General features: G+C 39.6%; 1 protein-coding gene across 3 annotated transcripts; it reads right to left on the bottom strand.

Annotated features, from left to right (window-relative positions):
• Positions 1–475: 475 nt before the first annotated feature.
• lhx3 (LIM homeobox 3) lies at positions 476–11294 on the bottom strand. 3 transcript variants are annotated; one of them, XM_082542639.1, is made up of 6 exons: positions 10843–11294; positions 6122–6293; positions 5793–5995; positions 4179–4330; positions 2886–3057; positions 476–1796 (listed from the first exon to the last, which is right to left on the bottom strand). In XM_082542639.1, exons 1-6 carry the CDS (start codon positions 10910–10912, stop codon positions 1372–1374), a joined length of 1194 nt encoding a protein of 397 aa, XP_082398765.1. In that variant the 5' UTR covers positions 10913–11294; the 3' UTR covers positions 476–1371. The 3 variants fall into 3 exon arrangements, with proteins under 3 accessions (XP_082398765.1, XP_082398764.1, XP_082398763.1); XM_082542638.1 differs by lacking the exon at positions 10843–11294 and adding an exon at positions 8320–8457 and having other exon boundaries at positions 5793–5992; XM_082542637.1 differs by lacking the exon at positions 10843–11294 and adding an exon at positions 8320–8455.
• Between the last annotated feature and the right edge of the window lie 12886 nt (positions 11295–24180).

Below are 24180 nucleotides of genomic sequence, written 5' to 3' on the forward strand. Positions count from 1 at the left end.
ACAAATGAGGAAATTCACAAGGGGCACTTGATCCCTTCTTGGATAATGGATTGGAGATTCCTTTCCCATAGGGACATTTGGGCAAACAAGACTCAGTAATCTCTGAATTGATGGGTTGACTGCATCAAATTTCTTCACTAAAGAGCTGTTGAACCCCTGATACAGTGTTGGTAGTTAGCCAGATACTCAATTTGCAGACACAGGCAGAACTGCAGGCTTGCTCTGGTTTCACAGTCAGTGTGGCGATATGTACTATAGAGATGTAAGATAAAAAATGCTGCAGGTAAGACGAATAAAGGGTGACTGCCTTGTTCGTTGGTTCTTGTTTCCCTGTTTTAACAATAATTTTTCAAGTGCTAAAAATAACCTAAAATGTAACAATAAAATTTCATCTTCAGTTTTCTGAATAACCGCTTCGAATACTTTACTCAATTACTTTTATGAGCGCTCATTACATAAGGTATGATGCACTGTTTTGTACAGCAACCAAAAAGGACTGAATCCCATTTTGATTTAGGTGACAAATTTATTAAAGTCCTGCCATTTAATTAGGAATCATCATCATCATCATCATCATCATTACCAGACAGAATAAATAAGACATAAAACAGGTTTTTTCCCACATAAACAAACATATACATCAGACCCCGGGTACTACAGTTCTTCCTTGGGGTGGTTTCTGGTAGAATGAAACGAACAAGTTACATCTGAGAACACACAAATGCATAGAAGTAATTGGATCCCTAGGTACCATTTAAGACAACATCTACAATTTTTGCCTATATCCCTGTTCAAGAATGTACAAAGTCCTCATATGCGGGTTCTTATTCATGTCCAAGAAGGGGTTTGTATAAAAATAAAGTCTCCACAATGATAAACCATTATATATATAGACATTTGGCAACAACCAGACATTTAAAGACTTTGAATGTTGAACTGAGTTCTGCACCTACTACACTTTAGTTAACAAAGAGCAGTGGGCGGAGAGGGAGAGTTGGTAAAGCAAACAAAAGGTTGATGTCTAAACTTTCTGAGTGTGTGTGTGGTCTCTATATTGTTCTTAAAGAGCTTATAGTGGTGTCTGAAAATGGAGAATTTTTGAAAAACTCCTTACTTTGCATACAGTATTACTACTGAAGGATAATTGTTAGGCCAAGTCCTTAAAATGAGGAGCATTGTCTTCCTTACTTTCATTCAGATAACACACTCCGAATGAACCTGTCAGTCAGCTATTGATGTGATCCAGGGACAGCAATCTGCTTCCTTTCCTTACACAATCACAGCCCTGTGAGACTATTTTCCAACTCTTAAAATCCAACAGAAGACACAAAAAATGCAGAAAAAAAGCTCAAACTTGTTATTGTTGACCAATCAAAACTGCCCATGGTCCACTTCATCTAACCAGGAGGCAGGACTGGCTGGAAAATCTGGGTATCCGCCGCTGCTGCCGGTAGAGAGGTCTGAGCTGGGGCCGTTAGCTGCCCCCATGGAAACCCTCACAGCAGGGTTGATCCCAGGACCGCTGCCTTGGGCCATGATAGATAGGGCAGAATCAGGGTAGACCAGGTTGGAGATGAGAGGCTGGTGTCTTGGTAGTGCCTGAAGTGACCCCGGTGACTGAGGAAGGCTGTAGGGGCTGTTGGAGCGCATGTCGTGGAACTGGTCTTGAGAAGGGAGGACGCCGTGCTCAAGGGGGAAAGAGTTGCCCGCTTGGCGGCCTCCCATAGCTGGAGAGGACTCGCTCAGGCTGCTGTAAATGCCGTTAGTGTGGCCAAGCTCTGACATTGGTGGTTCATCTGTCAAACAAGGATAAAGATAAAGGAATAATTAAGATAATTAAGATTACAAGAGTAATAAAAAATAGCAGAAATGTTTGCAAAAAATGAACTTCAATAGAGCTGATGCAGTGTGTTCAAGTCAAGTAAAGCTGCACAAATGAGACTTCGCAAACCCATTTTCCTGATTCAAGTAACTTCCTCACATTGTTAGCTTGGTGAACTAATTATTAACCCTTCCTTGAATATAATAATATACTAAACCCAGAGAAAAATATGAAACGAGAGAATATGCTGTATGTCACACCTCAGCAAAAACCATAAGTGGCTTAGGGAGGTTATCAGAGCAGCTTGGGCTGCCAGCTTCCAGTTAGCTAATGTGTTTGTTCTCCAGTTACAACAATTCATCATAAACATTCAGTCAACAAAGTACTTTCTGCAAGACGAAATTTTACTGCAGCACTTTGTGATGTGCCTGGAATATCAGACACTATATTCTTATTTGAATATCGTCACAGCTTCATGTATCGAAACGTGAAAGGAAAGCAGATTTTTGCTCTAAGTAAGCAAGTAAGACACATAGTCACAAAGCAGAGCAAAATAATAATTAAAAAAATGATGATAAAAATACTATTTTATTTTATCATCTGGTTTTTTTGTAAATAGCATTTGCAAAAGAAAGCCAAGTTAAACAGAAATGTGTTCAACTTCTTTTTAAAGGAGTCAGCTAAATGTAGCTGGAGTGGTAGATCTGGTGCCATTGTGTAAAAAGCTCTTCAATCTCATATGAGGAAAAATTCATTTGAGCCGGTCATCACTTTCCACTGCCTATCAATATTCACAGTTCAACAATAATGATGGGTCTATTCAGTTTCCCTGCTTTATTATAAATATTACTCTTTATATACTTGCTCATGTGAAAACATATCATAGTAGGAAGGCAACAAGTGCATGTAATGAATTTAATTGTGAGCATGCTGGCTCACCTTTATGGCAGTTACACTTAAAGTGAAGGAGCCATCTTTATGTTAGTAGTAGAAGTTGTGCTTTTCTTAGGGCACATTTAAAAGAAGCTGTCTCTTCTCTCAGTTATTGCATTGTTGACGCTACCTGTGAAGGACACCTCTGCATCACTGTCCATGCCCTCCTCCTGGATGCTGTCCTTGTCAGATTTGGAGCTACCCCGTGACCTCTTCATATTGCGAAAGTACTGCCCCCATCTTTGGCGCCCGGCATCTTTCTTCAGCCTTTTTTCTTTAGCTCGCCTGTTCTGAAACCACACCTGCAGGGTTAAAAAAGAAGAAGAAGAAATTGTTTTTAGTCAAAGTTGCGATACTTCATGATAAATCATTAGATACAAATACAGTGTCTGACTGATTAAACTAATTAAATCATTTTCAGCTTGTTTTGTTTCTATCATTTATTTAATTTTCTCAGTGTAAAAGACTTTGAACAAGTAGCCACTTTTTTTTTCATCGTTATGACTTCTAAAGAAGTCAAAGTCTCCTACATCTGATGTCCTCAGCTCCTTACGTGATGCACATACTATGCTTTAAAGCATTAAAGCAAAATTAATGTTCAGCGACTGTCCGGACACCACTTCACACCCACTTCAGCTCAGGTGAGAGACTTGAGCAGTGACACCGAACAGTAATCCTTTTTGGTGTTACTGCTAGTGTCCCCAGCATCAGATTTATCATGCATTTAATTAACTTCATGACAGCTACAAGTCGTCCTCAACTTAGAGCAGACAGGTTATCTCGCCGGTGACTTCTAATATTTGAAATTTTGTGGCTTTGCTTTTGATCCGCTCAAACTCTGGCTTACAGACAGCAGTATATGTGCAGCCGGTAGTCTTAATTTGTCTGTAATCTCACTGCCTTCTGGTGTCTGTGAAGTCTGATACTAAATGCAAAAACTTCTTTTTTCTCATTCATTTTATCTTGCACACAAAATGTATTCATTTCAGTCACGAGCACAGAAAGCAGTTTTACATTCTTGTTAATGATATTCCACCCTGAGTGAACCCTCTTCACCCCTTCGCTTTCACTGAATAATGAGGAGCATTTTAGTGGCTTCTGTCTCTACTTTTGTCCTTGCAAATAAAACAATATATATGACCACCACCCAGCAACCAGGAGGGGGCTCTTCAGCAGCAGACAATATGCGAGGGGCCCTCTTAGCATTGTTAACGAGCTTGCACTTAAACAGTGCTGACGTTCAGTCGGACTTCATTTTACTCCATCTAGCCGTAAATCCGCCCCCCACGCCACCCAGCAGGCACCCACACATATATGCACTTGTTCGTACAGTACACTTGTGCCAGGTCAGCTACAATTGTCCCTTGATAATGAAGTCAGGACACTAATGGAATAGCCTTTAATGGATAATAATGTACTCTACCTGCACAACCCGCATATCCAGACCCGTCTCTGATGACAGCTGCTCCCGCACATGGCGGGCTGGTTTTGGAGAGTTATTGTAAGCGTTCTTCAGTGTCTCTAACTGTTTCGCAGTGATGGTCGTTCGTGGCCTTTTTGCTGTAGAATCGGCCTCTGAAAGACAGATGGACAACATACAGTGTCAGCACTGGGCAGGCGTTTTTTTGAGATTCTATGTGGATCTGAAAAAGTAACAATATTTGTTACTAATATTTGTAAATGTGCAAAAATATTTAAAGACAAATTCAATATTTTTAACTGTACAACAGCTGTCAATCAATTTGCTATAAAGAAATAAGCTCCAGTCTAGTCCATCCAGCTAATTCTGTACAGACATCCTCAGTTGCCAACATTACAAACTCTGATAAATATACGTACTTATTACAGCAACCAACAGCACATAACCTGCATAACATCCTGTCTCCTAATTTTACATAAATAGATAAATTCCCTTCAGCTCATAAACCCTAAATCGGGATCCCTGTGCATAACTGCATCATGTCTGCACATCTGTTTGCCAGCACAGCAAAATACAAAGCCATCATCCAAATGGATGCTGCCCAAGTAATTGCACCCTGTCATTAGTAAAATAAACGTGTGTGTTTTTGGTGAAAACTTGTGTTCACTCACTGCATAAATCAGCACAGTAAATTCAAACAAACAGATGGGGAGATAAAAATCGGCCATGCCCACTCTGCCCTATCACGAATGAGCCTGCTGGGACTCTCAGTAATATGAGGTAAAGCAGAGCACTGATACAAAACAGAGTATCTGGTGAACGTGTTTTAGGCTGTTGGCCTGCGCCACCTCATATCATTTCAATGACTACAAGTCAGCTGTTCATTTCAAACCAGTATAAACACTGCATCTAACACTAAAGCTCAAATTAATCAGTGCCCCACTATATGCCACGGTTAAAGCAATGTTTTTTTAACAGCTATAATTGCAAACTTTTACTCTGAAACAGCTTTAGTGGTCTTGAAGCATGTTTAATTTTAATTATGGACTTTTTTAAAATCAAAAACTATCATGTAAGGGAATTATTTTATATTTATACACATGAATAAACGTTAGAAACTATTCCTACAAAAAATAATAAGTGGAATGTCAATTTGCAGCATTTGCAATGTAAAATTCATCCATGCAGACATGTATATATTGCAATGACTGTAGTGGAGAACAATTCCTGACGCCACTGTATATCATTTCCGTGCTGTAAATAATCCTGAAGCCCGCACAAACTCATACACGTGTATTCTTCTCTCACGGTCAGACATACATGCATCTCTCTCTTATTGAGTCTCTCCGCCCACTATAATAAGAGTTATTGAAAGCTGATCCTTTCAAGTGCAGAGTGCAGATGTAATCCTCCTGACCTGCGCTTTATGCAGTTTAGTATCGATCGGTTTGGAGGCAATGATGCAATTAGCGCAGGTGGGTCAAAGTTTAAGGATGACGTCTGTCATGGCAGGTTGCTTAAAACAAGCAGACACACAAAGTACAACATGCCGGAGCCTGGAGTCTGACCAACTGATTTGCCGACCGTTTCCCGATCTGTTACATATCTGCAGCTCACCTCTCTGCTTGGCGGTCTCGTAGTCGGCCTTGCAGACCAGCCTGCTGTCCTCCATCAAATAGTACTCGTCACCTGTCGCAAGTTGCCGCTTGCATACAATGCAGGCAAAGCAGTGCAGGTGGTAGACGAAGTCCTGCGCCCTCCTCACCACCTGTGTGGGCGGAATCCCCTGCTGACATGCTGCGCATTTGGTCCCGAATCTCCTTTTGGAAACAGAAGGTTGCCATCAGTATACATCTCATCCAGCAAGCCATAAATGGAAATTGAAAAGAAATAATTAATAATCAATGTCTTATTTAGCACTGGTTTATTTTCTGAAAGCTGCTCACTTGAAGAAATCGTCTTTGCAGTAGACACTGTCACCCCTGGTGAAGCACTTGTCCGCCAGTTGTGCCTGGCAGTCGCTGCACTTCAGGCACTTGCTGTGCCAGTGGCGATCAAGCACTTTGAGAATAAAGCGATCGACGATGTGTTGATTGCAGCCTGCACACATTGGGATTTCTGCGGGAGACAAGATGGAATCACAGCATTTTAGTCTGTTAAACGAGACGAGAAATGAAAGGAAAAAAATCACGAAGGGAATCGGTGCGCAAAATGACAGCCGGGCATGCTCATTGTGTTTAAAGAGACTCTGAATAATTATCTCCTAATGGACACAACTGTTTAATTATGCAAGACTCCCAATAAGAAAACGTCCCGCTTTATAGATAAAATAAAGAGCGGGAGGGTCAAAACACTGTAAATATAATGATAGTAATTAGATTTTTCATTTCACCTGACCCATTCTTCGCTTTTTAGCCCTTTCATCTATTTGTGTGTGTGCGTGTTTTTTAAAAGTATTGGCACATTTTTTTTTAATAGCATCATTTATGTCCTGTTCATGCTTATGATCTAGGCCTAAAAACACTGGCAATCATTGATTTTATATATGTATTATTTATTTTGTTGTCGTATGAAATAACATAAAATTGAAGTCAGTTATTAGTTGTAAGCTAAAATTTAATTGGACAATTCATTTGGTAATTACGAGGATTAATTGTTGGCGTTTTACAGACGCCCTCTTTGTCTTGTTCACTTTTGAAAAAAAAAATTCATAGAAGTCACGGAAAAAGGAAAAATGAGACTATAATTTTTCATGCATTAAGTAGTAAAATCGCATTTGAAACCGAACAATTAGGCACATTTAAAAACTGAATAATCAACGATTACATTAAAAGTGATGTGTTATAAGCTATAAAATGATAAGAAATCGGCTAAATATGAATGCTTTTAAACTGCTTTGTGAGGCACACGTCGACAGTTTGTAACAACATTCATTCGTTTAAGGTAAAACACACTAAAACTGAAGAAAATGTGCATGGATTGAGATGTGCATACACGCTAACAGCGATTGCTGGTTTGCCTGTAAATTTCCCATGTTTGACTCCCCGGATAAAAGAGAGGCCTCACATGACCTGACACTACATTTTAAAGTATTTTTTATAATGTTCCTTCAGTGTACTTCCCACTTATGAAGCTATAAAATGAATAGATTTTAGAGACGCTTTAAGCGTTTAGCATTAAAACTGCACAAAGGCAAAATAAGGACAGCTACAATGGCAGGTAAAACCTTACGAGTCCTCTTTATTATTAATTAAAAGAAGCTCAACCACTTCATATTCCATCCGTGCAAGGAATCGCATTCCTATTGTTCTGTTGCGGGCTGCTCATAAAATATGAACGAACCATTTCTTCTGGTATCACCAGCAAGCTGTGCACAAGTGCGGTGGCAGCCACATCAAGAACAGGTGTATCCAGGTCATCATTAATTCAGAGAGCTCTGTAAAACTAGAAAGCTGCGGCCTGTAGTCTCACGGCACACACCAACATGGTGTCCAAGCAATTTGCTCACCTTGGAGGGCCCACTTCAAAATACTAAAATGATACACGAACATCCCAGCTGAAATTACACGCATCACGTCAGCAATCTGATAACTGATCAAAATGAACGGTCATAAATATATAACCATGTTCGCGCATTTAAAAACAAAAACAACAACTTGTGAATGTTTACAAGAAAAAAATGCCCAGTTTATTTCTGACTGCAAAATATAGAAAACATAATTAGAGATTCGAACGGTGGATAAATCTGAGTTAAACCGGATTTAACCTCCACACAGAGCATCAAACGAAATTTGAAAGACAGTTCAGGCAGATCAAAAGTTAAAACCCGGTGCTTACGATTGCTCCTGCAGAAATGTGGAGCAACACGAAATGACACGCTGTCAGTCCTGGAAGGTTTTATTTTCCAAAATAAAAGACTGCAGCTGTGGAACATCACCAGTTATGATAGCGCACGCTCAACAGACAGCAATCCCCGTGCAAGTCCCGTGGCCGTATATGACGGCCTTTTTAAAAGGTGTGTGTGAACACATGCCACACACACACACACACACACACACACACACACACACACACACACACACACACACACACACCCAAACGTATGTGCAAAACGAACAATGTGATTATATTTTGCCTTGGTTACCTTTTTGCAACTCCTCGCTGTGAGCCAGCAGAGCGAACAGCATCTCCGCGTTATTTGGTGCCTCTTTTGGAGAGTTGAGCTCAGCATGTCCATCCATTGCTCATGATTAACACTTACATTAAATCAAACCTGCTTTGCTTGTGTCTATCCAAACACACATACACACACTCACACCGGACGTGTTGTCAAATTCGAGCTTGCAGGAGCCCGGGATTGAAACACAAACGCGCGAGAGTCCAGGAGAGCTCGCTTTTATGCTTCCCCGTGCTGAAGCCAGGGCTGTATTACGCTGCGCCGTTTCCTAGGCGACAGGGAGATGGATTAACATCACCTACTGAGTACCTTACCCCGGATCCGAATAAACAGGAGGTTAGGGGAGAAGCTAATAGCTCTTCTGTGCTCAGTGAGGCACTATAATGTTGTAGCCTATTACTTTACAAACATGAAGAGAAAAGATCGAAAAAAAGCACTTATTTTTATTGAACTGAAATCTATTTGTCTATATGATAGATAGTCATATATGTTTTCATGAAAAAATAATCATACAACACAATATTGTGGCAATAACGTTTGATATGTCTTCTTTAAACGCTTAAAGTTTTGTTTTAGGCATAAAAATATCGTAAATACTGAAACACCTGGAAACTTTTTTTCACTGGGTAATTGTAATGATTTAACTATTTCAGATGCTACAACTGCAAAAAAGAAAACATACAAAAAAAAAAAACCCCTGCATGTGCAACCTGATCACATACAACGACCATAGCGGAGCGTGCCTAGAAAAGGTAAGTATACTAAGTCTCAGCTTTTATTTTTTTAGTAAGTTTTTTGTGTTTCTTCCAATTAATTACATTTTGTAATGTAAATTATTTATTTATGTATTTATTGGTTCATGTTCTCCTAAAAAAAAAAAATTACTGTGATTAAAACTGCCACACGACTAAGTATACGCCTTAATTCAGATTCCAATGCATGCGTAAAAGAGAGAATAATAGCTTTTAACTAAAGCAATTCCATCTATTTCATAATAATAATAATAATAATAATAATAGAGTAAATTGTATGATTTCATGAGTGCTTTCTTTTTGCATTCCTCCGCTCGGTCAGATTTTTACATTCATTGTAAATATCTTACTAACTCACGAACACATGCATAACTGAGCACGCATACGCAATCTCCATGTCATGTTGAGTGTCTGCTTGAAGACAAGTGTTTATTCAGGGGAGAGATTGGCTGTTCAATAACATGTTGATCGGGCCAGCACCCCAATGAATTTTATTGACACTGATCTTTGGCACAAAAGAGCGCCTGGGGAAATCTCGGGTAGTGCCACAACCGCCAGGACCCGCTGATGAATCTAAAATCAATGTCCCATTTGCCTGTATTTCAGAAGTATATGAACGACGTTTTGGAGAAAGGTGTGGGGTTCATGTGTGCCCCTCTTACTTTTCAGCTTTGTAATAATATTTATGTCATATTGATCGCTCACTTTTGAGGGGGTGAGCCGACAGTAATGTGGCAACAAAGCCATAAAATGACTAATAAAGGTTATCTTATCAGAGAAGTGGCAAGTCGGTTAGGAAAAAGGTTGCAACGTTGATAAAACATGTATTTAAAAAAAAAAAAAAAAAAAAATCAAAATACAAATGTTTAAATCTGTTGAAACATGTGGCGGAAATCGGATTGAAAAATATTTTAAGATTTGAATGATTCTTTATTTCAGATAACATAAGTGACTAATGCTACAAAATTGTTCCAGAATCTAGCGAAATGAAGAAGCATCGAACATGAGACTTTTCTGGACACTAAATAACATTTCTAGACTACAATCTACTAACAATTCAAAGCCTAAATTCCATTTTCCCCCCCCATAACCAGCCCCCAGTAGCGGCCTCAGGTGTCCCACCTGTCAGGGCAGGTGGGACACCTGTTGAGCATGTGTCGTGTTGCTGGGTCCGCTGGTGGGAGCGACTTCTTTCCTAGTGGCAGTCTGTCGTGCGTCCTCACAGAGGCTGTTATTGCCACAGCGGGCCCAGTGCTGTCCCCATATCCGCTTCCTGCGCCATGAGCACGGGCGGTGTGAAATGACAACACGCGCATAACATCTGTTCCTGTGAGTCTCCAACAATGAAGACTCATTACGGATTCATAACGTCTCCCACACGCAGTGCAGAACAGGCGTCTCTAAACAGTCTATATGCACCACCGTGGGTTGCCCAGCAGTCTTCCTGCAACTTTTTTTTTAGTGCAGTAACATAAATGCCTTATTTATGTTAGGTTTTTTTTATTTAATTTTTTTTATTTACACAGGTTTGCACCTATTTATATATTTAGCGTTACAGCGACTGTTTCATGCTTGTTACAGATCACTTAAATTAATTTTCAGTCCTGCTGTGCCGGACAGGATCGTGACGAATTCACGGACCCACGGCGCCCAATTAAACTGTATTTGATAGCTGTGTTTCTCCAAACCCTTTGCGTAATTTGCATCAGTTGTAAAAACAGGCAGGCTGTTTTCTTACCTTGGCCAGAATTGTACCGGGAGAAATTCCCGGTGTTTTGACAGCTTGATCCCGGGTGTTCAAGCAGCATTTTGAAGATGATCCAAAACGAAGACTCACGTCTGTGATTCAGCAGCAACAACAACAAAACCTCTAACGCGACACTGAGAATGTGGATTCAAAACCCCGCACTGTCCTGGAGACTTATCCTCTGGAGATGAAGCTGAGGTTTGTTCAACTCTGGATGAATTTCGGCAAAAAGTTAAAAAGAACTTCCGTGGACCTTTTCCCGTTCGACAGCCAGCAGGAATTGAAACTTTGAATATTCATCAAGTTGATCTTGAACGTTGTGTCGATACCATTGAAATGAGAAGTGGGAAAGTGAGCCTGCACCCTGCAAAACCTACTTCAGCTGAAATAATCAGCGGTCAGCGCTGCCTCTGTCCAGGGTGCTGAAAGGGGAGTTTCCCTAAACAGGCTCGAGGGGTGTGTGCCGCTCAGATATCCTCAGAGGCTATCTTTAAGCGCGCTCACACACGCGCGCACGCACACTTGCCCTCCCCCCCTCTCTCCCTCTCTCTCCCTCTCCTTATCTATGTTGTGTTGCACGTGCCTCTCTTTCAAGGCGCACAATGGGGCAATTGGGCAGTGCTCTTCTCCATTTTATTTGATTAAAAATAGACCGGCACTGCATTAGGTAGATGGAATGAAGATGCCATTATGTAAGCTTATTAAAGTAAACTCACTTTAAAAAAAAATAATGCTTGAATTAAACACATTTTTCCTTCTGGGACTAGTTTACTGAAATAAACATCAATCGCCTAAAAACAGAAAACAATACATAAAATAATTCAACATGTTTTAATAAGCTGTTTTTCTCCTCCAGTGTAAAGTGGTAAAAAGGGGCATCGCTAAAATGAATTTTTTTGGCTGGTCTCGTGACTGTGAACTGGTCCCATTAGCACCATATGAGACATAACTACACTGAGCAATTTCCTACAGCTTTGATTCAATTTTCCTCGCCCAGCACCCCAGCCCCATGAGTGGTGTAAGCCAATTAGATTCACTACGCTGTTCATTAGTCCACTTGAGGCAATTAGTCCACACATCAAAACATCCAAAGAAATCAACAAGTTCCCCCCCACCCCCACCCCTCTCACATTCATCATAACTGAGCATCGCCACATCTCCTCTATAACCTCCTATAAACACTCACATTTATTATTGCATGACATTAAGCTCAAAACATGCCGGCTGGATGCTTGTTTTCATGGGTGACTTTTTGTTGTTTTGTGGGCAGTAATCTCTGGTCAACAAGGCTGCACGGATCCCTGTACAGATTAAGGGAGAACTGTAAATCTGGAAGGAGCTGAACGCAGTAACTAGGCTCCTAAAGCCAGTGCAGCATCAAAGGAGCTTAAACCAGAAGCACAACAACAGGGCTGCTTTCCTTTTGCTCTCATCAGCTGTCTTCTCTGATTGTGTTCTGCATTATAAAATTATGTAATTACATATTTATCACATAGGATATAAAACAGATCTGGGTTAGGAACAATTAATAATTGATTAATATCCCTATTAATTCTACAATTCTATTATTTCCGTATACTATAAGTGCACAAATTCTCTATTTTTGGAGGAATGTGAAGCATACACTCATGAGCGATTAGAAATCCATATCTAAATTTGTGTCACTACAGCTTTTTCCATGGGCACTTTCTTTTCTCTGCCAGTCTTTTTGTGTTATTCTATCCTCAGCTCCCTCACACGAGTATTATGATGATTATCCAAAAGATGCCGAGGCTCTTTTCCCTGTTTGTTTGGCTGCTGTGAAACCTCAAGTGTCATCACAGAAAATTGGTAAAGTGTAATACACCTGGGTCCTACTTAAGAAAGCAGCTGCAATCAGCTCCTAATGATTCCATATAAGACTCTGCCTTTTACACCCATGAGAACTTTATTTTTTTATTTTTTTATCATCTCACAAGTGCCACACAAATGAGGGCTACTTCAAAGCACACACAGGGTGCTTCACATGAAACCTCTGTTGTCCTTCAAGTGGAGGCACTTTTCTGAACAAGCGAGTGTTTTGGTGAAGGACACAAATTTATACTCAGATCTGTTAGGTTTCAAACGTAATAGAAAATCAACTTCACTTATACTTGAATTCTTTTCTCTAAAATGATTCCAGTTGGAGTGGTGGAAAACCCACCTCGCTCCTCCACTATCTATCTATCTATCTATCTATCTATCTATCTATCTATCTATCTATCTATCTATCTATCTATCTATCTATCTATCTATCTATCTATCTATCTATCTATCTATCTATCTATCTATCTATCTATCTATCTATCTATCTATCTATCTATCAGAGCTTGTTTCCCTGAATAAGGATGATAATAATAATAATAATGATACTACTACTACTAATAATAAAAAGAAGACACAGAGTTGAAGAGCTGACACTTTAGATGCGAACTAATCATAAACATGAAGATTCTGCTGTATGTTGTATCACATTATCACCAAGTCACAACATATTTATATGCATCAGTTTGTGCTGTTTTAAACTTAATGTAATTTGTACTAAGCCCTTAATGGATATAGAAGGGAAAAAGTGCACTTTCTGATATAAAACTAGACTATTTTGATTAATTTGTGATCATGGATGTCGAGTAAGTTTAGCATCTACAGAAAGACAGCTGTAAAAGAGAGCTCCAGGGGAACTAGGAATCCTTTACCTCTTACTTACTTCTGAATTAGACAGAAGCATCACTGAATTTGTAAATTTTGCTTGTCCTACTAGTACTGCTATTACTACTCAATTACTCAAAAAATAGAAAATGGAATTTTAATTTTAATCAAACTATGTATATGATTTTAGTATGCTGTAAAGTTAAACAGAGATCAAGCCTGTTTGTTACATGGAGTAAATTTTGTTGCATCTCTTTCTTTTGTTTTGCTGTGTATAATATTTTATCACAGTAACAAACATTTATTGCATCATTTCTTGGCAGGGTCTCAGGGAAGAGTCTACCAAAGACAGAGAGAATATGCTGGCCCTCCTCACTGGAGTGGTGACACTGCTGCATCTCCAGAAATGAAGAAAGGATGAACCACATTTATTACAGTTTTTCTCGATTGGCTTGGCTCATTTCTTGAAACTGAGATGACATTCTCAAAACCATAAGGTCATTTGGCCAAACAGTCTTACAGTTCTGCCCAACATTATAGCTCACTAGCAAAATCAAATATCTTTCCCCAAACTCTTCGTCCATGCTTCAAAAGCAGATTCCTTTTCCATATAAAAGGCCAGTACAGTCAAAATAGCACAGATCCTTCTCAAGTGCCTTGGCACATGTGCATTCATTTAGTGCTTTTGTCAAAATAACCTGGATGGTTTAGCACAACACCATGGATCCCCTGCAAAAGCTCATATCTCTCCCAAAAGAGTTTATCCATGTGTCAAAACTAAATATCCTTCCCATATAAATAGTCAATGCCCCCAAAATGCATTATACCTTTGGCATTGTTTAAGCACTGCAAGTCAAAATGCTTAGACGTTATGTCACTGAGGCACAGGTCCAGCAACAGAATACCACTATGAATAAAACTAAAAGATTTTACAGTAAAATCAGCCTCCAATAAACCACTCATACTCAAGGAAACTGTCAACATTGTCATTCGTACAAAGAAATGTTAACATTAGAGAACATACTGTGAAAAGAAAACATATACAGGATTCTGTAAATGTGAACAGTTATAAACACAAACAAAAAACAAAAAAAACACAAATAATTACAGTACTCTAGGCCTACACACACACCAACACTGAATAGTTCAATAGCATAGTTCTGTACCTGTTTTCCCTGCGAAAGGTTTGGATGATGGAGGAGACTGTGGACCGAGGCACATTAGGCTGCACTCGGCGACCTGCCTCTGCCATTGTGAGGCAATGGTTTATAACGTGGTCAATAAGGGTGGCCCAGATTTCATCTGGGACATCATGGTGCCTCCGTGCTCCTCAGCCTCTTCCCCCTATTCCTCCACGCATTCTCACTCCTCCTCTTCCTCTTCTTCTTCCTCCTCTTCCTCGAGCAGGAAGTTGCTGTTGTACTTGGCGAGGTGCTTCCATGTTCACACTGCAAATGAAACTGGCCCCAGGCCAAGCTCTGTCTATATACTTTTGGCAGCAGCCATAATCATAGACAACACCTGTCAGGTATCTAAAAAACCTGCTTGATTGGTCATCTGAGATGTGGGAAACTGCTCCTTCGTTAGTTCTAATTTCACCTGATTGATTGTCAAGTACTGTCATAACTTTATCAAATGTTCCAAGATATTCTTTCATGGTATTATATCTTTGACTAATTTTGACAGTTGAACAGACAATTGTGCATATGATGACTTACACAATGAAACCATGCTGATATGTTTTGGAGTGAGTAACCATTTCACTGAAAAATCAACAAATCAGTTTAGATCGCCAAGATCTATTTATTTGGAAAATGTGCTAAATGTGGGCTCATTGTGCTAACTGTAGCTACTTGTACATAATCATTTGAAAAGAAGCACAGAGTCACCTGAGACATGTACTAAAGCATTTGCAATTTGATAAAACCAATGAAAAATGACATTCTGTTGTGAACAATTGCAAGGTGGTTTGGAGATTTGTCCATGTTATTTTGAGAATGTCATCTCAGTTTCAAGAAATGAGCCAAACCAATCGAGAAAAACTGTAACAGGAACATCAACTGGAGAAGAAGTACGAAGAAAAGGGTTGGGATAAACACTAGGAATAAATGTGTGAAGATCTCCAGCAAAAAAATAAAACTGTCTATGTAAGCAGGAGGAGAAGAAACTGTAGGAGCAACTAAACACAGAGCTGCGGTTTGGGGAAGGCCTCGAAGGGGACTGGTGGTTGGTCCCGGGCCTGGTAAATCACCATGTACTAAATAGAAGTGAAGAAGTGAAAGAACTGAAAAGGGCTCGGAGGGTGGGGCACGGTGTATCTATGGTTATATGCATCAAATAGATATGGATGAATTAAAGGCAATGTTAGGAGAATTCATTCAAGTTCATCAAGTAACAAAAAAACTCCTGTTTGTAGTTTTGTTTTAGGTTCTCTCTTTAAATAATGTTTTAAAATCAAATCAATTCACAGACTTACAGCAGTATTTTTCACTTCTTTCCCTTCCTCACTCTGAAGTCACATTACATTCATTCAGCCAACTTGTGTGCTCCAGGCTGTAGAAGTGCATCTTCGGTTCAGCCGGTAGTATTTGAAACCCATCTTGGAAGAACCCTGTCTAGTAGCTTTTCTGTAAAAGACAGAAAACAAAAGAAACATGGATGACTATTTAATTGAGCACGAAAGTGAGAAGGCAGTCAAAAAGCAAAGATGAACATAATCAGGGACATGTGGAACTGATGCATAATGGGTTGTTGTGACTAAAATTTGCACTTTCCGTGGATTTCGGTGATTGCTAAAGCTTCCAGTATGTTTACATGCACAAGCAAACAAACAAACAGTAACAAAGACCACATTCACAGAGCAGAGTTGATTACATTTCAGCCAATAAACGTAGTTGTAAACTTCACTTAGCAGAATTCTTCCCTCGGTCATTTATAACTCCAGTAAGATTTGAAGTTAACAATCCTTAAACGATATCACAGAAATGCCTTTTTATAGTGATAGAACCAAGCTGTCAAATATTTTCCATATATTTGTAACAATAAAATTCTGAGTAGTTTTCAACACCACGAAAATTGATAAAGTCCTTATTCTAACTTAAAAAAATAGAGGTACAAAGAACTTAATATTTTAAAAACAAGTCTCTTTAGTCTTCTACCATATGCTGACAAAAGGCTTTTAAGGATTTCTCTGATATTTTTTGAAACTTTTGAGTTTAAAGAGGATCCAAAATATTCTCAGATGCCCTTATTGCAGCACACAATGCTTCTATGATCCTTTATTCAATTTTACATCTTTGCATACATCCAGAAACGTTACTCTGTTTTCCTTCCTTGTGTCTATTTGTATAACTACTTATGCACAGCTGAGTTGGGGGGCTGAGTGTTGCTGCAGGGGGTCCGTGTGCACCAATGCCACCCCTCTGACACCAGTCTGCCATTGTGCTCCTGTCATGATCGATCATGTCCTCCAAAGACTGGCCTTGTCCTGGAGGGAGGAGACCAATCACACGCCTCATTACCCAGGCTTGGTTACTCCTATGCGAAGTAGTCCCAAGACACCCCAGCCTGTTGCTGTCTGGAAAGAAGTAGGAAGAGTCCAAATGTGTGTGAGGGGTATAGAAAAAGAGAGAGAAAGATAAAAGATTAGCAGGATGATGTCAGGGAAGGCAGCAGAATCAAACCGGAAATTGAAAAGTAAGCCTTTACAGCGAATAACCCAAAAAGTTTCCGATTGACTGAGTAGACCCTAAGAGCATCTAAACATACTGAAAATAATAATTTAGTTAAAGTTACACTTTCTGTGCCCTCTGAGCAACCATCCTCTATTTTTCAACCACAGCCAGGAACTCTCATTGTTTTGAAATGGCTCCATCTGGCAAGGTTTCACTGACCAGGCGAGCTGAGGGTCGTTCCCCTAGCAGCTGGCTAAACTGCCCAACCGCTTTTCTGCTCAGCCCGGCCACTAACCGACACTCTCTGGTGGCTTTGCTGCTCAAACATACACAAACACGCACACACACAATGCTGCACAAGGCTAACTGTCCACTGGCCTGCCAGTCTTGAGGTCAGCTGGCTTGAGTTGAGTTTGGGGGGGTGTATGCTTGAAGGGTGGTGTGGGGCAAGATGGGTGACACCATTTAGCCCTTTGTTATATGCCAAAGAGAAGGAGTGTTACATGTGTACTGCAAAGAATTTAAAATGATCTTTGGGGGAAAAAATGACAAGTGCTTTAAAGCTCTATGTTTTGATTGATTGTGATCATTCATTTATATGGTTAACTCAACAGCTGGCCCTTAAGAACTGAATGCAGGTTTCATTATTTGTGTGTGAGGGTCTATGCTGCGCTAAAAAGCCTGCCAGTGCCGCCAATCAACCCCTTTGAATATTGATATGCTAATGACGAACAACACAGGGAACAATGCTTGAATGCTACCACTGGAAAGCGGTACAATGGCACTCCAGTCAGGCTCTGACACTTTTACCACCCAACATGTGTCCCTAGTTTCATGCTCAGACAATAAAGGCCAACAACTGTCTGTCCATTTATACAGGGGATTCTGTTACTCAGTGCGGATGCACTGTCTGGGGGTCCTGACTGGTTACATTGTGTTTTAGCTGTCTTTGTCCAAGATGGGAAACATAAGCATTGTAGAGCAATGATAAGCCACCCCAGAGGCAGACATAATGCCTACGAAGTCAGAGGTCAAACCTTTCAAGCAGAGCCGAAGCTTGACCTTGCGGGTCATTCCAGATGTTGACCTGCCTCAGGGATCTATCTGGTTTGTAGGTGGCATTTTTTGAGAGGAAATCAGAAGTTTTAAAGAGCTTACCAGTTATCTAAGCTTTAAAAGGGCAGGTTATGCCCATCTAATCAGGTTTGTTAGCCCAGATGGGAGATCCAAACTATGCATATTGATATGTTTTGATCAAAAGAAGCATCCTTGCTGCCAAGCATACCATCTATAATCCAAGGGTCCTGTTGGTAGATTCTTCTTTTTTTCTATCAGAACATCAAATATATCATGTGTGTGATGTATGTGTGACTGAGATTTGGTATTTTGTGCAGGGACAGGAGAAGCTGAGGATGGAACCAGCTGATACAACACCTGAACCACATCCTTATAAACGTGAATAGAGTACCACTTATTAAATCTCCTCACTCTATCACTGTCTTATCCTTTTATATTGCAATAACTAGATGGAAAGTAGAGAGTGAAACAGTGATTAGTGGCTATACGAGGCAACAGCGACCTTGGATGATGCTCGTAATCACTCTACTGCAAAATGAATGTATTTATTATTAGTAGTTTATTTGCTGATTAATTATACTCCATTTCAGAGCATACCAGACAGCCATCCTGCCATTAGTATTGCATGGGTCAGCTATTTTAAAGCTAGCATTTATCATTATGTCTCTGCACTATTAGTTGCTATTATTACTGAGCTTGTAGGGACACAGTAAATGAGTAAATGAGAACCAATTAAACGAACTGTTCAAATGACACATGATTTGCCACTCTTTCCTCAACCACTGCTTGTGTGTTTCTTCATATGACAGAGGATTTGAAACTGAATTCAGAGTTGCCTCTGACTAACAAACTAATGGTTAAAGATGGATGTTTGTATACCTCTTGTGAGTGGAGGACATAATGTGTTTTTCTTTTTTTGTCTTTCTTTTCCACTGAAGGGAGGGGGTGGGGTAGGTGCTTGTGGTCTAAACATTACGGATAAGGGCCCCGGCACACGCCTGCATGATGTTCGGTAATCCTACAGTCTCAGACTCATGACCCACTTTCTTGGAGAAACATGATGGAGCAGCAGCCTCCTCTTACCCATGAGGAGCCTCCAGACGCGGGGTGGAGGGGTGGAACAATCCCCCCTACTCTGTCAAGACAAAGGAAAAGGCAGACTCCTGTAAAGTCTCCCAAAAGCCAAATAAGAGGTTCAGGAACACTAATACCCAAACCTGATGCTCTTATTAGTTCAATCTGATGAATAATTCAGAGGATGTGCCACTTTGTTTCCAGTCCGGAAAAATAAAGGAAAAAAAAATCTGTTAGTTGAGGACTTTATATATTTTTAGGTGGTTCTGCTGATACGCTTAAGATTCTTTGTGAATATCATGTTTTTTCAGGAAACCTTTGTAAAAATGTGCATTTATGCAGACGATGTTCTATTTTACTGGAAGATTTAAAATTTAAGTCGGTCAGTGGACCAAAGTGGCAAATACAGCCGCTGAGTGATCTTGGCCTTCATGTCAGATGGTTCTTCTTGAGAAGATTCTTAATACTTCATGCTGATCTGCCAATTCAATGTAGTTCTTTTGTTAACTACATCAGGAAATGGGAAGACTTTAAAGCAAGGATCTCAGCCATTTCCTAATTAAACTACTGAATTAAGCAGAGATCATCCACCGATACAAAGGAAATGAAATGAAAAGAACAGCTTCTCCACTATTATGTCTCATACCTTGGAAACATGCTGACCGACATCATGGCACGCGCTGAAGGCAAATAGGTCAACAAATGCTGCATTATGCATTAGATCATATCACCACCATACTTCTTATTCTTTTTATTAACCATCACCACCCGCCCCTGCTCTTGCTTTTTTGTTGCTGAAAACACACAGCTCTTACTTCTCTCTTTATCTTAATCCCTGGCAGACTTTAAGTGTCTGGCATCGAGGCAAAATCCCAAACTGCAGAGGAGCGTGTTTGGAGACCTAATCCCCTTACCCATAGACTCGAGTTGCCCTCAATTCACCTCTCCCAAAGTAGGCCAAGAACAAGGAGCCACAACAGAGAGGCAAGCGGCTTCACGAGGCTCAGTATTATCACGCGTCCCGACAGACAGGCATGAATGACACATACGTTGGCACATGCACACAGACGGATACATGGACTGATGGTGTATAAGCTGGTATACAGTACTATATAGACACATATGTGACAAGCTGACACACAGACACACCCAGATGCTAACCTGAATCATTAGACTTCTTCGACTTCTTTTATGTTCTTCAACAGTCAGATTTCAGTGTTTCAATCATCCAAATTGAATCATCTCCATATTCTGTTTCAGCTGATTAGATGATGACTTTCTGTGTACAGCTTACTGGGTCTTATTCTTAGCAGAACAGGAGGGGCTCAGTATTAACTGTTTACACAAATCAATAGTGTTCCAGATCATATCCTGCATGCAAGCGACGCTGTCCACATAGACAGTAGGTGTAAATACTGACATGTCTGCCTTGGACAATTATTCTTTGTTATTCAGGTTATTATTGACTTAAACATATGCATAGAGGTCAATACAATACCTCAAAGTCCCCTAAAAAAGTAGATTTGTGACATCTGTAAATAGTCAATGGTGCAAGACCTCAATACTTGAAATGTGCAATTCACTTGTATTTTTATTTTTATTCCTATTTATTCTATTTATCCCCTTCGTATATTTTATTTATATCTGTCTCTGTATTTATATAAGTGTGTGTGTGTGTGTGTGTGTGTGTGTGTGTGTGTGTGTGTGTGTGTGTGTGTGTGTGTGTGTGTGTGTGTATATATATAACATTCTGTAATTGTAACTTCTGTCGGTGCTGTGCTTTTTGGAAACCGAATTTCCCAGAGGAACCCACCTGAGGGATTAATAAAGTTCTATCTTATCTTTTTTTTTTTTTTTCAAAACTTGTATATGTGGCTTTTTGCTATTTTATTCCACTTGTGGCCAGTGACACTGGGATTTGCAAATTTAAATATGATTTAAGTGATGGCAATAAAATAAACATTTAATGTTCTGTGAAATATGCACTTCTTTGTTCATGTAAATCAAATATATGGCAAATGCATGGAAGCTAATCATTTAGCTGTCACTATCCTCAAGCTGCATGCCAGTAAACAAATGTGATTCCTTTTTATTAGGCACAGGAAACCTGGAAGAACACCGATGGAGACTTATGCACAAAAGCGTGATTATTGTTTTAACATATCATGACTACAGTTTAATGTGGTTTGCAGTTTCTACCATAATAACTGAGTAAACTCAGACCTGAGAGGAATGAACAACGCTGCCACCCCTTGGCTCTTTGGAGTAAATTTACTCAGATGTGTTCGAAATCTAAGCAGTGGTATTGGCCATGTGTGCATGCCTTATACCAGTTGACCACATGCTGCAACTTCAAATAAAGCAAATGAGTAAATATCAAACTATGTAAATAACAGTTGCCACCCTTCATGCATACATTATCTATAAACGGTATTGTCAAGATACAGTTGATGATTTCATGATTTTATAGAAATCACGTATGAAATAGAGAGGCTTATCGGTGTATTCTTCAATATCAGGTTCGGTGGAGACTAAAGAATTGTCTTGGTGTTCAAAGAGGTTTAAGAATGGAGCTAAGAGACAAGACGAGCTTGATTTTGAGTATTATTTAAAGGCTTATCCATCACTTTTCCCATTTCTTACATCCTTCCCCCTTCCTTTACTTCATCTTCTTTAAGTTCCCAGGCTGATTTCAAGAGATTATGTCAGATTTTCACATTATGTAAATTGTTTTATCCTTCTCATTTATCCTTCCTCACACAGTTTTATTAAAATAATGCTTTATCACTAGAACCAAACTTGGTAGAAAATAGGCAATTTACTGTAATGTACTAAGCGAATGTGTTGTGTTTGGGCAAGACACTAACTCCAAGTTGCACCTGCATTGGATGGCACTGAAAATTCGCCCACTTTTCTTTCCATCATGGTAGCTGAGATAGCTCACAGAAATGCAGACAGCCTAGAATAAGTATCTGTATTAGTGAATATGAACAGAAGCTCCTTCTTGGTGGCAGCATTTTTTGCCCCTTGAAGGGAGGGATTATGTAATCATTTCTGTTTGTTTGTTTGTCTGTCTGTCTGTTTGTTAGCAGTTTAGCATCCACAGTTGTGAAGATATTATTTTCAAATTTTGTGTGATGGTAGATGCCAATAACAGCTGTTAATTTCAGTGAAAATTGAGTCAAGGTCAAGGTTACACTAAATGTTTTTAAAAAACCCTCAATTATGGACAGTCTTAAAACCTCACAACTATTTAGTATGCCTTGCGGGACACGAGTACCTAGGTTGGCTAAGCATTTGACCTTGACAATCATTGTTAGCACCCAAGATCAAAGGTGACCTTGAACAAAATTTCAAGAAACCATATTGAGTAATGTATCATATGAAAGGGTACAGAGAGAGCTGGATATCACAGTTTTTATTTATTTTCGATATGACACCCTACACGGCACAAAATCACACACTGCATGAATATATCTTCCAATCTCACATTTTTACATCTTGTTCTTTCTTGTTTATCCAGAGCCCTACCACTGTGAGCAATGGCATGCTCCCTGCATATTCCTGTGACAGCACTGCTCCTATGTCTGGACCACTAGCATGTGTACCTATATCGACTTGTATCTAGCATTTGTATCTGTTAGAGGGTGATATTAAACTAAACTTAGAATGTCCAAAGGTGTCCATCTAGACCACTTACTTTTCTCCTTTAATTGATGGACGGATGAAAAAAGCTTTTCACAATGGCTATCCCAACAAAGGTACCTCATTCTGGATCTTTGGCACTGCCATGAAGTGACTCAAAGGATGAACCAATGCTGTGTCTACACATAAAATACAGCAAACTAATTTTAAATTGTATCTTTACATAAAAAACATGTCATTTGTTGCCATTTCTTCAGTTGAATCTAAATGTAAAAGATGACATAGTGTGACAGGCATGAAATAGCATTTTTGCACAAACAAGGCCATTCCCAAAGAGCTATTAGTGGAAAACTTGGCATTTCTCTGTATCGTGTGCAGTGTGTTCTTAAAAATGAACACGTACATGACAAAAGATAACAAGGAAGAAGTAGCAGACCTAAAAAAATATCTATAGCTGAGCTGAAAATATGAAAGCGGTATCTGAAAATCATGCCCCTAAAGAAAAAGGAAAACATCCAGCAAAAATCAGGTGATTCATCTACTGTTCCCTGGAGCCTCATCAGGAATGGTCTCAGTGAAAAGATGGCTGTCAAGAAGCCATTCTTAAGCAGGGAAAACAGGGAGGAAAGGTTGAGGTGTGCCCAAATTACACAACATCTGGACTAATAGCAGGTCCAATACTGTGTAAATTTTGGTTTGGTTTGGTTATTTGGTTCAAATAGTCATCGATATGCATGAAGGTCAGGAGAGAGATACAACAGTGAGAGTCTACAGTCATCTGCAAAACACAGTAGAGCCGGTGATGTTCAGGATCTTGTTAAAATTGACAGAATTATGAACACAGAACACATGTAGCATCAGATTTTGATCCACCAGGCAATATCATCTGCAAATCATGTGACTGGTAACGACTTCATGTCCTTTTGGTACAGATTCACAATCTGATCCTACAACAATGGAAAATGAGCAGGACAGAGATAACCTAATATGTACAGGCATACGGTTTGGTTTGTTATTTGTTTGGCTGCCTTACTAAAGAGAAACAAATTTAAGTTGCTCCCTTTAAATCTAAAAATCAGCTTACCTCAATCTCATTGTGATTCTGTTGCTCCTTTTTGTCTGTAATGAGCTATTGCATGGGTGGCCCATGGATGAGATCCAACTGAGGATTAAAGCAAAAACACACCAAAAA

This window comes from Aulonocara stuartgranti (assembly GCF_965226115.1).
Source record: "Aulonocara stuartgranti genome assembly, chromosome: 7".
Taxonomy (NCBI): Eukaryota; Metazoa; Chordata; class Actinopteri; order Cichliformes; family Cichlidae; genus Aulonocara; species Aulonocara stuartgranti.